The 14,355-nt window shown below is 56.7% G+C and overlaps 1 protein-coding gene across 1 annotated transcript; it reads left to right on the forward strand.

The window, feature by feature from the left end:
• On the forward strand, positions 1–11,090 carry RPS6KA4 (ribosomal protein S6 kinase A4). Its single transcript, XM_081240127.1, has 17 exons — positions 1–164; positions 267–338; positions 1,047–1,265; positions 1,362–1,477; positions 2,002–2,109; positions 2,313–2,393; positions 2,474–2,577; positions 2,673–2,823; positions 5,608–5,772; positions 7,531–7,659; positions 7,839–7,972; positions 8,069–8,162; positions 8,628–8,801; positions 8,882–9,076; positions 9,390–9,549; positions 9,735–9,898; positions 10,165–11,090. The coding sequence occupies exons 1-17, from the start codon at positions 110–112 to the stop codon at positions 10,357–10,359; spliced, it is 2,316 nt and encodes a 771-aa protein (XP_081096253.1). The 5' UTR covers positions 1–109; the 3' UTR covers positions 10,360–11,090.
• Positions 11,091–14,355: the final 3,265 nt, after the last annotated feature.

The following is a 14,355-nucleotide window of genomic DNA, read 5'->3' on the forward strand; positions in this document are numbered from 1 at the left end:
CCGCCTCAGCCCCGGAGGCGGCACCAGGAAGCTCCCGCCCCGGCCGGAGCCGCCATGTAACCGGCGCCGCCCGGAGCTGAGCCTCGCGGGCCCCAGCGACCCCCCGGCCATGGGGGACGAGGACGAGGACGAGGGCTGTGCGGTGGAGCTGCAGATCACCGAAGGTGGGGCAGCGGTGGCCCGGGGTGCAGGCCGGGTGATGGCTGCCCAGGCCGGCTGGGAGGGTTCATGCACTGGCTGGGTTCATTTGCCCCCTGTGCCCGCAGCCAACCTGACCGGGCACGAGGAGAAGGTGGGCGTGGAGAACTTCCAGCTGCTCAAGGTGCTGGGCACGGGAGGTGAGGAGCCCTATCCACCGGCAGGTGTCCCAGGCATGGTGCCCCGGGCCTCCCGTTTGCACACCTACCTGGGTTGGGCCAGGCCACCGGCAATGCCCCCCAGCCTCTCCCTGCCTTGCCTGCTTGGCCCTGCCCTGCCATGGTTTGCATGCCGACTCCCGGGGCTTCTCCACACTGACGTTGCTCCTCCCTGGAAGGTCCGCCCGGATCTACCAACACTCCTGGGGGCTTGCAGCTCCCCTGTGTGATTTCACAGCTCCTTCCCTTGCGAGATATGAGAGCCCTATCCCCCACTTTGCAAACGCCCCTCCTCGGGTTTGACCGTCCCTCCCCTGTCTGCATGCACCCCTGCCTCCCTTCCTTGGCTTTGCATCCTCTTGCATCTGTCTCGTCTTCCACAGGTTTGCACATGACCCGCCCTCCACCCCCCCACCTCCACCCCCACCCCCACCCCCGCTGCAGGCCTCCGGGAGTTGTGTGCCCCCCAGCCTGGTTTGCATATCCCCTCCCTGGTTTGGCTGAGCCCCCGCCCGGGGGTGTGCACACCTTTTCCTTAGAAGGCTCTGCCAGTTTTTGCACACCTGCCTCTCACCCCAGCTCCTTCCCCCGACTTGCACACCCTCCTGGCTTGGCAGCGTGCCCACTCTCACCAGTCTTCACCACCCTCCTGTTCATGGCCTACCCTCCGCCCACTCGCTGCTCCCACAGCCTACGGGAAGGTGTTCCTGGTGCGGAAGGCGGGCGGGCACGACGCGGGGAAGCTGTATGCCATGAAGGTGCTGCGCAAGGCGGCGCTGGTGCAGCGAGCCAAGACGCAGGAGCACACGCGCACCGAGCGCTCCGTGCTGGAGCTGGTGCGCCAGGCACCCTTCCTGGTCACGCTGCACTACGCCTTCCAGACGGATGCCAAGCTGCACCTCATCCTGGGTGAGGGCAGGCACCTTCCAACCCTGGGGGCCATGGAGGCGGGGGGGCCACACAAGGGGGCTACTTCGCAACTTTCACCCACCCCCCCGCCCCCAGACTATGTGAACGGCGGCGAAATGTTCACCCACCTCTACCAGCGCCAGTACTTCAAGGAGGCTGAGGTGCGCGTGTATGGGGGTGAGATCGTGTTGGCCCTGGAACACCTGCACAAGGTGGGTGAGGACCTGGCCACCTGGCTGTGGCTGTGGGGACTGGGCCTGGGCCTTAGAAGGGGCCTGTGAACATAGCGGCCTTGGGCTTTCTGAGGGCTGGTGGCCTCGGTGGGGACAGGAGCTGCTTCCCTTAGGCCTCCTGGAATGAAGGCCTCCGTGCTGCCTGGTGGGGTCTCCTCCCCTGGGGTCTCCTTGAAGGGGCTTTCCTCTCACAGGGAACTCGAGGCTGCTTCCTGGGGCCACGTCCACAGAACTTCTGCAAACGGAGACCTCATGCCTTGGCTCCCAAAGCCATCATGAGATGGGGCTCCTCTCCCTGGGAACTTGGGTCCTGCTCCCCTGCGGCCTCTCCATGGTGTCCTCTTCCTTGCTTTTACATCTTAAATGGCTTTTCCTATCCAATGGCCCAGTCCCACCCCGGCCCCGCACCAGCACTGGAGATCCCCTTCCCCAGAGACCAGGTGCAGGGACAGGAGCAGAAGGTGTCGGGGGAGGGATCCTCAGTGCCTTCTTGTTCCTGCCAGCTGGGCATCATCTACCGAGATCTGAAGCTGGAGAACGTGCTCCTGGACTCCGAGGGTCATGTCGTCCTCACGGACTTCGGGCTTAGCAAGGAGTTCCTGACAGAGGAGGTGAGTGAAGCGCAGTCTCGGCCTCCTGCACCCCCGTGCAGGCCTTCCCTTCCCGGCTCCTGCTTCATGCCTGGCTCTGCGTTTCTTGGGGGTGCAGAGGTGAGTAGATACAGGCCCTGCCTTCGGGGAGTTCCCACTGCTCTGACCCTCACAAGTCCACGAGTCTTACTCTGAGCCTTGGGCGGGTCCTCTTGCCCTCCCAGAAAGAGCGGACCTTCTCCTTCTGTGGCACCATCGAGTACATGGCCCCTGAGATTATCCGCAGCAAGTCGGGCCACGGCAAGGTGGGTTGGCAGGGGAGCAGAGGGGTGGGTGTGGTGAGGTGGGGGTGGCCGCAGGCCCTCACCCTGGCTCTGCCCCGCAGGCTGTGGACTGGTGGAGCCTAGGCATCCTGCTCTTCGAGCTGCTGACAGGGGCTTCGCCCTTCACCCTGGAGGGCGAGAGGAACACACAGGCAGAGGTGTCTCGGTGAGCAGGGTTGGAAGCAGAGGGCGGCTGAGGGGCCTGGGCAGGGCTGGAGGGGGGGCTTGCTGCCCCTGACGCCCCCCCACCAATCCTCCCAGACGGATCCTGAAGTGCTCCCCTCCCTTCCCCCCCCGGATTGGGCCAGTGGCACAGGATCTACTGCAGCGGCTACTTTGCAAGGACCCCAAGAAGCGGCTGGGTGCAGGACACCAGGGGGCACAGGAAGTTAAGAGCCACCCCTTCTTCCAGGTGAGGCTCCTGGCTCGCCCCCATACCTGTCGGCACACACCGGGGCCAGGCTACTGCTCTGGGTTGGGGGACACTGGAGGGATGGTCTGAGGCTGGCCAGTTTCACTTGATTTGGAAAACCTCTCAGTTAAAGAAAGCAGGCTTGTCTTCTCAGCCGTCTCTATTGAAACTTGGAAGATGTCTTGCGGGAAAGCATTCTAGGTTCATTGCCTGGTAGGGCTGGCAGGGACTTGAGAATGAATTCATCAGTCCTTTCCTTGGACAGGTTCAGAGGAGCAAGGTGACTTGCCCCAGATCACACAGTAAAAGTGTAGAGCTGGGAACAGACCCCAGGTCTGTCAGCCTAAATCTTATGACTCGTGCATCCACTCAGGGGTTTGGTCTTTGTACCTGTACAGGCTGTGTGCCTGTTCTTCAGATGGACATGTCTGAATCAACCACGGGGGTTTTGTTCACTTGTTAAAAGCACACACAGTTTAAGGTGCAGTGCAGAGTCAGTTCTGTCCTTGTGAGACCTCACTGGCTCGGGCACTATGCCTGGCCAGCATCATTGCCTAGCAGGGCCCTGTAACAGTGAACACCTGTGTCTTGGCCCCTTGCTTGCATTATTTCATGTAAACCTCAGAACCTTCCTGATTATCTTCATCTTTACAGATGAGGAAACTGAGGTTCAGAGAGGTTAAGTAATTTGCCCAAGATCACTGAGCTAAGTGATGGAGCTCAGATTTAAACCTGCATCTGGGTGGCTTGAAGGCCCATCCTCTTAACCGTTATGTTCTGTTTACATGTGGTTTTTAAACTTGCCTTGTCTGACGTAGAAACAAAAGCATCCACTTACGGGCACTTATAGTGGGCCAGGCACCCAGTTACCCTTGCTATGAGTGCCATCTCCTTGAATCTTCCCAGCAAGTACTGCTTGGAAGGGCCCTCAGAGAGGCTTTCTCAGACAGGAGTCTAAGTCTCTGCGGTGAAGATGTCCCTTTGTGGGCGAAGTGACTGAACAGGGTCAGTTTCCTTAAGTGAATTCCTCAACCCACACTGAGCACATGCCAGGCCCTAGGTGCTGGGAGTAGGTGGACCAGTAGTCACACTGGAGAGGCACCCCAAGGTTTTCGAGGCCTGATGGTGCCCTTATTCCCCCTTCTCTTTTTTTTTTTTTTTTTGCGGTACGCGGGCCTCTCACTGTTGTGGCCTCTCCCGTTGCGGAGCACAGGCTCCGGACGCGCAGGCTCAGCGGCCATGGCTCACGGGCCCAGCCGCTCCGTGGCATGTGGGATCTTCCCGGACCGGGGCACGAACCCGTATCCCCTGCATCGGCAGGCGGACTCTCAACCACTGCGCCACCAGGGAAGCCGCCCCTCCCCCCTTCTCTTGAGATAGCCTCTTTGGTGATAGCAGTGCTCAGGTCCCTGGTGCCAGAACTGGGGCCTTCAAGCCCAGGCCAGGCCTGTAGGCTGCAAGTGACAAAAAGTCCAACTCAAGATGGTGATATCTGTGGAATAGAGTCTGGCTGCTAAGAACAGAGATAGAAATGAATAGTGGTCTAAACAAGATAGACATCTATTTATTTATTTATTTTCTCACATAAAAGAAATCCAGAAGTTGGCAGGCTGGGGCTGCTGTGGTGTCTTCATGAAGCCAAGTTCAATTTTTTTTTTTTTTTTTTTTTTTTTTTTTGCGGTATGCGGGCCTCTCACTGTTGTGGCCTCTCCCGCTGCGGAGTACAGGCTCCGGACGCGCAGGCTCGGCGGCCATGGCTCACGGGCCCAGCCGCTCCGCGGCATGTGGCATCCTCCCAGACCGGGGCACGAACCCATTGTCCCCTGCATCGGCAGGCGGACTCTCAACCACTGCGCCACCAGGGAAGCCCTTTTTTTTTTTTCTTTTTAAACGCTCCTCTATTCTTAGCACATAGCCTCTGTCCCCAAGGTTGCCTCGTGGTACAAGATGACTGCTGGAGCTCTTGCTATCTAGGTTGCTCTCCAGGTGGGAAGCACGAAGAAGAAGGAGTGGAAGGGCAAAAATGGCACCTTACCAACTGTTCACCCTCCTCTTCAGGCTCTTTCCCTGGATTCCTACCTCGTAATTTTTGCTTACAAGTAACTGGTCACTGCTAGCTGCAAGGAAGTTTATAAAATATTATTTTTTAGTTGTGTACATTGGTTCCTGAAATAAAATTGGGGCTATAGTACTAAGGAAGACCAGGAGAATGGATGTTGGGCAGGCAACGAACAGGCTCCGCCATACTAGTTTAAACATAAAAGGAATGTTTTAGCTCCCATAAATGAAAAGTCCAAGGAAAAGTGGTCTGACTTCAGGCAAGGCTGCATCCAGGTGCTGAATCTATGTTATTAGGAATTTCTTTCTTTGTCTCTTGGTTCTGCTTTTCTGCACAGGTACTTCATCATTAGACATTGAGGGGGTCCCCAGCAGTTCTAGGCCCATATCATTAGACATTGAGGGGGTCCCCAGCAGTTCTAGGCCCATATCCTCCCAGATTTAAGTCCAGTAGGATAAAGAGATTCGGTTTTTTTTGCACATCAATTCTATTAAAAGCCCCAGAGTTGGCTGAGTGTGGTGGAGGGGTGGTTCTCCAAGAGAAATAGGGATTCTGTTATCAGAGGAAGGGAAACAGAAGCTGGGGAGGCAGGAAGAACAGCTTCCCACACAAATGCCAGTGAGACCTTTGCCTCACTGAGGAGCTGCCTGGTGAGGGTGGCCTGAGTGGACAGGGGTTTCCACTTCCTGCCCTTTGACCCCCTATCTCTCATTCCTTTTCTCCAGGGTCTGGATTGGGCTGCTCTGGCTGCCAGGAAGATTCCAGCCCCATTCCGACCCCAGATCCGCTCAGAGCTGGATGTGGGCAACTTTGCAGAGGAATTTACCCGGCTGGAGCCTGTCTACTCACCCCCTGGAAGCCCCCCACCTGGGGATCCTCGCATCTTCCAGGTGAGTGAGCGTTCATAGAACCACAGATGCGGGGGAGGCAGGATGCTGCTGCCAGCCTCAGCCCTGGCTGACCTGTGGGCACTGCATAGGCCCTGTGTCCTGATCAGGAGTCAGCATCTCCTCTAGATCTCTCCACTCGTGCGGAACCTACAATTGTCAGTCATAGAGACCACCTTGGCAGGACATGCCTTTGAATTTCCTGGTTTATCTTGAAATTTCATGTTAATTTCCCTTCTTCTCCATCATATCTCTTTATTGTTATGTAAAAATACTGTTTTAAATTATTCACTTGCTTAAGGGGACACTTAGGAAGAGATGCCTTGTTTATACTGTGGCTTTGCATGTCCCTTTGGCATACCATATCACATTCCTGGGGGCATAGGCCCCCTCCACCCAGTTTTAGAAGCTTAGGCCTGTTGGACAAGTCCCATCTCCTTTGCTCGGCATACAAGGCCTTGCATGATGTGGTCTCTGCTCAGAGCCCTAGCCTCAGCACTCTGTTATTCCACTCAGTGCTCTAGCACCTCTGAACTGCTCAGAGGTTCCAGAACACACCTCTGTACCTTTGCATATGTGGTTCCCTCAATCTGGAGGGAATAGTTGCTCACCTGGCAAAATTCAAGCCTTGTTGTCCAGTGCAGTACGCATGTGAAGTCTTCCCTGCTCCTCTGGCCCTGGGTCACCCTTTCCTTGTGCACCAGCCTGCTACAGACAAAACCTCCTTCTAAACAGTTTGTCAGGTTTTATCCTGACGCTGACTGAGACAGCCTCACCTGGTCTGAAGCTCCCAGAGGGCAGGGACTATGTGTTTAATTTCTGTGTCCCTGAGTCCAGCTTGTAATTTCTGTGTCCCTGAGTCCAGCTTGGGGGCCTGGCCTGTAGGACATGGTCCATAACTATTAAATAAGAATAGGCCAATATCAGGTATGGATGGTTCAGTTCCCCTCTCTGAAGCTCTCACAAGGGACAGCTCTGTGCTTGAATATCCCTCGATCTACTGCAATCCATCCTCGATCTCACAGTCCTAATGAGCAAGTTTTCTTGTGAATCAGTGGTTACTTTCATTCATTCATTTAATGATTCAAAAATATGTATTAAGTGCCTTCAATGTGCCAGGCACTGACCTGGGCACTGGAGATGTAACAATAAACTTGACAGACGATAATCCCAACCATGTGGAGCTTGCATTCCAGCGCACTGTGGCGCTGCATTTTTAGGAGAAAACAACACATTGTTAAAATTACCCTTGAGAGTCCCTTGAATTGCCAGGATGTGGATTGTTAGGAAAGGCAAAGAATTAACTTTGGTTTCTCTTTACATTTCCTCAGTAGCCCCCCTTGCAGAGGAGGCCAAAGTTTGATTTGAAAGGAAGGAATAAAGACTTTTTGTCCCGAGTGGGTAGAGTTGAATTCTCCTAAGTTAAGTATGTGTGATGCCAGGCCACAGTTCTTTCATGTATTCAGCCTATCATATTCTGGGCCACTACACTGTGCCAGATGATGCCCTTGGCACTTGGGGGGATCACTGTGATGAGAAAGGTAGAGTCACAGACTGGTGGGGGAACAGACATGGTCCCAAGAGATCATAGAACAAGGTGGAATAAAATGTCCACACATCCTGTGTGCACCAGGATGCAAAAGCAACATCCCCTACTCCAGGGTCTTTCCTCTGCCCCCACCCTCCTTCCCGCTGGGTCTGGGCCTTCGGGGACTCCATCTGCACCTCCATCCACCCCTGACAACACCCCTCCTCCGCCAGGGATACTCCTTCGTGGCACCGTCCATCCTGTTTGACCACAACAACGCGGTGATGACCGATGTGCTGGAAGCATCTATTGCTGGAGACCGGCCTGGCCGGGCAGCGTTGGCCAGGAGCGCCATGATGCAGGTGGGTTGGGCCAGGGTGGGGAGAAGTGGGCTTGGGGGCATCTGGGCTTGGGGACTCCAGATCTGGCTTCAGCAGGCGCACGCTGTGGCTTCGGTGAGGTCCGTAGCCTCTCTGAACTGGGGCGTGGCATGGCCGCAAGGCTCCCGGTAGGACCTCTGACGCGTCCCCTTCGCCCCCAGGACTCACCCTTCTTCCAGCAGTACGAACTGGACCTGCGGGAACCCGCGTTGGGCCAGGGTAGCTTCTCCGTGTGTCGCCGCTGCCGCCAGCTACAGAACGGCCAAGAATTCGCGGTCAAAATCCTCAGCCGCAGGTGGGCGGGCCCGGGGTGGGCGGGGTTCTGCTGAGCGGATTCGGGGAGGGCGGGGCCGGAGGTCAGCTGTCCTGACCCCGCCTGCCCTGACCCCAGGCTAGAGGCGAACACGCAGCGCGAAGTGGCCGCCCTGCGGCTGTGCCAGTCGCACCCCAACGTGGTGAAGCTGCACGAAGTACATCAGGACCAGGTGACGCCTTCCTGGGCTAGGGCGGAGCGCTGGGACGCTAGAGCCTGCCCGTGCGGGGCGGGGCGGGGGACAGGAGGCGGGGCCTGAGAGTGCCATGGGCGGGGCCTGAGGACCCGGAGGTCAGGGAAGTGGGATTTCAGGGGAGTAGGGTATGAGGACCGGAAGGCGGAGCTGAGGCTGGCCAAGGGAACGGGGCAGGGGGAGGATTTCGGGCTGCGGGTTTTAAGGTGGCCAAAGGGACGGGGGCTTGGAAAAAAGTAGGGGGTAGAAACTGAAGCGAGTCCTAAGGTGGTTCTTGGGGTGGTCTTGAGGTCAGGGTTCGAGCACGGACGGGGGCCTGAAGCCGGGGGCGGAGCTTGATGTTGACCGCGGGGCAGGATTTGGCTGGCGGGTGGGGCCCGGCCCGGTTGCGTAGGTGATGACAGCAACCCAGGTGGTGACCGTGGCCCATCGTGCCGCCCGCAGCTGCACACGTACCTGGTCCTGGAGCTACTGCAGGGTGGGGAGCTGCTAGAGCACATCCGCAAGAAGCGGCACTTCAGCGAGTCCGAGGCGAGCCAGATCCTGCGCAGCCTCGTGTCGGCCGTGAGCTTCATGCACGAGGAGGCGGGGGTGGTGCACCGCGACCTCAAGCCCGAGGTGGGCCCGGGGCCTCAGCGGACTGGGAGGGCCTCGGCGCGGAGGGCCAGTCTCTGACGGCCGCCTCGCCGCCCTCATAGAACATCCTGTACGCCGATGATACGCCCGGAGCCCCGGTGAAGATCATCGACTTCGGGTTCGCGCGTCTGCGCCCGCAGAGCCCAGCGGGGCCCATGCAGACACCCTGCTTTACGCTGCAGTACGCGGCCCCCGAGCTGCTGGCGCAGCAGGGCTACGACGAGTCCTGCGACCTCTGGAGCCTCGGCGTCATTCTGGTATGGGACCGGGTCTCCGAGGAGATGTCCGGGCCCTCCGAGCCTGGGGACAGGAGTTCTCTTGTTGGGGTGGCAGGGTTTGGTTTGAGGCTGGGGTCAGAAGTCGTCCTAATACAGAGGCGAGGTCTCTCTGGTGCTGGGGTCCGGGCATCCTAGTTTTAGGAGTTGGAAGTCAGAGTTCATAGCCCATGGGCCTCAGGAGTTAGCCTCTTGGAGAGGGTGAATGGTCCTGCAGTGGCTTAAGTCAGGGACTTCAGTCTCCTGGCCTCCACCGGCCCCCTAGTCCGGACTGGTCTCACTTTTCACCCCCCAGTACATGATGCTGTCAGGCCAGGTCCCCTTCCAGGGGGCCTCAGGCCAGGGCGGGCAGAGCCAGGCGGCGGAGATAATGTGCAAGATCCGCGAGGGGCGCTTCTCCCTTGACGGGGAGGCCTGGCAAGGCGTGTCTGAGGAAGCCAAGGAGCTGGTCCGAGGTGCGAAGCCGGAGGTCACGGATCATGGTGGGGGAGGGGAGGCCATGGGGTCATGGGACAGGGGTTGCTACTGGGTCAGGTGTCTTGGTGGGGGACTTGTGGGGAGGAGAGTGGGGCTGCTAGGATGTCTCTGGGGCGTAGCCTCTACACACAGCCCCCCAACACTTCCCCCGTCCTGCCTCCAGGGCTCCTGACTGTGGACCCCACCAAGCGGCTGAAGCTCGAGGGACTGCGGGGCAGCTCGTGGCTGCAGGACGGCAGCGCGCGCTCCTCGCCTCCGCTACGGACGCCGGACGTGCTGGAGTCCTCGGGGCCAGCTGTGCGCTCCGGGCTCAACGCCACCTTTCTGGTGAGGGGCGGGGCCTGCGGGGGGTGGGGGACAGAGGCTGGAGAGGCGGAGCCTGCGGGAGGCGACTCCGCAGAGTCCTGAAAGGTTGAGTTCGGCCGAGTCCAGGCCTCTGACCTGTCGGGACCCTGACCGTTTGAGAGGCTGGAGGCCAAAGACCTGTGGGCCCTGACCTAGTGGTATGGGAAGGAAGGCCTGGGATGGGGGCCAAAGCTAGGATTTGGAAGTCGAGGCCGGCCCGGTGGGACTTACCGCCTCCTTTCCGCCAGGCGTTCAATCGGGGCAAACGCGAGGGTTTCTTCTTGAAGAGCGTGGAAAACGCGCCGCTGGCCAAGCGGCGGAAACAGAAGCTGCGGAGCGCCGCCACATCCCGCCGCGTCTCCCCCGTGCCCGCCGTCCCGGGCCGGGCACCCGCCGCCAAGGGAGCCCCTCGACGAGCCAACGGCCCCCTGCCCCCCTCCTAGCCCCCGTCACTGTGACCCCCTCCCCGGTCGGGGCTGTGTTCTAGGAGGCCTGCTCACTGCCCGCAGGCCTCCTGCATCGCTCCGCCCCATCCCCAGGGATTGTTACCCTTCTCTCCCGTCCCCCCCCAACCCCCAGACAGAGCAGAAGTATTTTTATAAGCAGAGAATTTTTTTAATGTCTTACCAGATAGAGTTAGTGATGCAGGGAGGGAGGGGGCCTGCTGGGGAGTGGAGTGGGGGGCCCTCTGCCTAGATGCTGCCTCGTCTGGTGGAAGGCACTTCTCCCCCAGGGGGCTGTCCCGGCAGGGAAGGGCTCCTCCTCCATTTCTAAGCACTGAGTTGCCACAGGGAGAAACTGGGACCTCTCCCCTGCCCTCCCCTGAGGTCCTGCTCTTGGGAGGGGGCACCCCTCAAGCTGTCACTTTATGGACTGTTTGTGCAATTACGTCCACCAAAGACCTGTGTCGGGGGTGCTCAGTGAGAGGCCCTGGGGGACCCCCTGAAGCATTTCTGCCTCACTTCATGTCACCTGCTTCCCCTTATTGAGGCTAAGGAAGGAGGTAGGCGACCCCCTAAAAGGGGAGGCCCCCTTCTCACCCATCCCCTCCCCTTTGGCACAGCTGCCCCTAGCTGGGGGTGGCACCTTGGGGGTCTGGGGTGGGCATCCACAGTCACTGCCTCAGCCCATCCAGGCTGTGCCTTTGACTTTAAAATAAAAGTCTACCCAGTGCTATGTGTGGCATGTGTGTGTGTATGTGTTGGGGGTGTGTATGGGCAGAGCTCCTGGGGCTACCTTCCAGCCAACGGGGCCTGAGACCTCAAAGAGGAGGGACAGCGCAGACCCTTCTGGGTAAGATGGTACCCTTTGTCCTTGGCTTTTGACATGAGGGTCAAATAGTTATCTTGGGTGTGTGTATCTGACACCTCTGCCATGTATCATTTAGGATTCTCCTGGTTGTAAGTAGTAGAAAACCCAACCTAAACTTGCTTCAGCAGAACAGGATTTTTAGGCTTTTTGAACTACACAATCCAGGGGTAGCTTCAGGCAAGACCTGATCAGGATGCAAACATATGATCAGGACTCAGCTCTCCAGTCTCAGCTTTTTATTCTGTTTTGGGTTTTTCTGGTGGTGTTGCAGACTTGGAGGACTCTCCTTTTGGCCCCAAGATGGGTGGCAGGTGCTCCAGGGGACTACAGATTGAAATCTGGTGATAAAGAGAGTCTTTGTTTTAGCATTCCTGGCAGGAATCCTGAGATGTACTCTAATTGGATCCATTTAGGTCAAGTGCCTACCCTGAATCAATCACTGTGGCCAGGGATGCAGTGTGCTGATTGGCTTGGATCTGGATCTTAGACTCCCCTCTGCAACCTCATTGGGTGGAGAGCAGGAGACCCCTAGAGAGGGGTCAGCTGGACAGGGCTTGGTCCCTGTCAGGGAGGGAGAGCAAGAGGGGAGCAGCTCATACCCATGGCTGTGGCAGTGATCAGAGTGTGCTCCTCTCAGGGGGAGTGAGACTGCCCTTGTGTGATCCCTACTGGGTGGTTGTGGCCATAGGGCAGTTTGGCGTGAGCACCTCTGTGCCCCCCCCCAGGTCAGGGCTATTTGTCCGTATAGTGCAGATGTCCTGAGAGCCCCAACCCCCTGCCTGGATACTACTCTGGGCTGCTCCAGGCCTTCTCTCCCCATAGGCGCCCTGTGGGGTCATCTCAGCGTGGACCTTCCCCTCCTGTTCTGACGTTTGCCTCTTAGAGGAGGAGGTAACTGGAGGCCTGGGGACAGGAGCTGGGGCCCCACAGATGCTGAAGTCAGGGCAAAGCCAGGTGGGCCTGGTGGGCAGGTGGGACCCCATGGGTGTGGATCAAGGGCAGTTGGGGGGATGGGGAAACACCCAACTGTATCCCATCCTATGGGTCTGAGGGAGGAGGGGGCGCCCAGGAGAAGGTCGGAGGGAGCGGAGGGGAAAGCATCGCTAATTCTGACTCTTGTTTTACTGACCGTGTGACTTGAGTAAGTCACCTAACAGTCCCAGGCTTCCCCATTTGTCAAGAGGGAGTCATATGGCTGTCAGGATGAACTAGAGAATGAACACATGTGAGAGTGGGGTCATTTAACGATCAAGTATTTACTGGGGTTTACTGAGGTCTTCCAGTGTGCAGGGACTGCCCTGAACACTACATGGCTTATCTCATTGACTCCCCACGACTAGATGATGAAGAAAACACCATTTCCATTTAATAGAGGGGAAAAGTGAGTCTCAGTGAAGGTCAGCACCTTGCTCAAGGTCACTCGGCTAGAAGTGCCTTCCATCCCGGTGGTCGGATTCCAGACTTCCCTCAACCATAGGAGTTCTGTAGTGAGGATGGGCTTTAATTTTACCCCAAGGCTGGATGTTTGGATTGTTTAAAACTTTGTTTCTATCATAAATGATGCGGAGACAAGTTTGTACATAAATCTGTACATTTAAAAAATAGCTTGGACTTCCCTGGTGGCACAGTGGTTAAGGATCTGCCTGCCAATGCAGGGGACACAAGTTCGATCCCTGGTGCAGGAAGACCCCACATGTCGCGGAGCAACTAAGCCGCTGCACCACAACTACTGAGCCTGCGCTCTAGAGCCCATGCTCCGCAACAAGACAAGCCACCGCAATGAGAAGCCTGTGCACCACAATGAAGAGTAACCCCAGCTAGTGGCAGCTAGAGAAAGCCCGCGTGCAGCAACGAAGACCCAACACAGCCAAAATAAATAAATAAGTAAATAAAAATTTTAAAATAGCTTTATTGAGGGAATTCCCTGGCGGTCCAGTGGCTAGGACTTGGCACTTTTACTGCTAGGGCCTGGGTTCAATCCCTGGTCCGGAAACTAAAATCCTGCAAGCCACGCTGAGCAGAAGGGCAAAAAAAAAAAAAAAAAAAATCACTGAATTGTCCTCTCAAAAGGGTGAATAATGTGGTATATAAATTATACCTCAATTAAAAATATCTCAGTAAAGCTTTTTTTTTTTTGGCCGCCTTTTTTTTTTTTTTTTTTTTGGATCTTAATTCCCTGACCAGGGATTGAACTCGGGCCTGGGCAGTGAAAGCGCCAAGTCCTAACCACTGGACTGCCAGGGAATTCCCCAGTGAGTTTTAGAATATTCGGAGTTGTACAACCATCATTGCATCATTGTAGAGCCATCAGTCCAGTTTTAGAACACTTTTTTCACCTCCAAAAGAAACTCTGTGCCCACTGGCAGTCACTCTGCCTTTCCCCTGGACCTTCCAGCCCTAGACAACCATCATATAAATCCTGTTTTGTAGATTTACCTATATACTTTGAAATATACTTTCAAACAGCCATTCACAAATATACTGGCATACAGTCTCAGAAGCAGGGTATGAAAATGTCGCATTTCATTTTATGCTCACAAGCACTGAGTGTTATCCCTCAGTGATAAAACCTTTGCTACTCTGATGGATAAAAAGTGGTCTCTTATCTGCAATTTCCTCACCCTTCATCCCACATAATTCACAGCCACCCTAAGAAAGAGGTCTTCTTAGCCTCATTTCATGAGATTCAGAGGATGGGTGTAACCCCAAGGAGGGAGCCTGTTGGATGGAAGGGACTGGGGCTCAGCGGAATAAGCAGCCTTGATCTGAGTCCTGCCTCTACCCCGAGTGGTCAGGGAACCTGCAGGGGAGACAGATGAGACTTGGGCTGTAAGCTGGACAGGGTGTGACCAAGCAGAGTGGGCGGGGAGAGGGTGGCCACAGGCAGGGAGGTGGGGAGCCCAGAGGCAAGTGATCAGGGCTGCGGTCTGGCAGCCTGCTTCTACACCTTGACTTTGATCTCTGACCAGCCCAGCCTTACGTGGAGGCTGTCTCTTCTGGGAGAGCTGGAAGGGCTCACCTTTCTGCATTGAGCCTCTAATTCCACTCTTAAATGGCCTCAGAGTGTAGGCTTGGGCTCCCAGCTCTGTTAAAATGCTGATGCCCTTGAGAAGGCCTGGCAGCCCGTA

This window comes from Mesoplodon bidens, assembly GCF_964165515.1.
Source record: "Mesoplodon bidens genome assembly, chromosome: 7".
Taxonomy (NCBI): Eukaryota; Metazoa; Chordata; class Mammalia; order Artiodactyla; family Ziphiidae; genus Mesoplodon; species Mesoplodon bidens.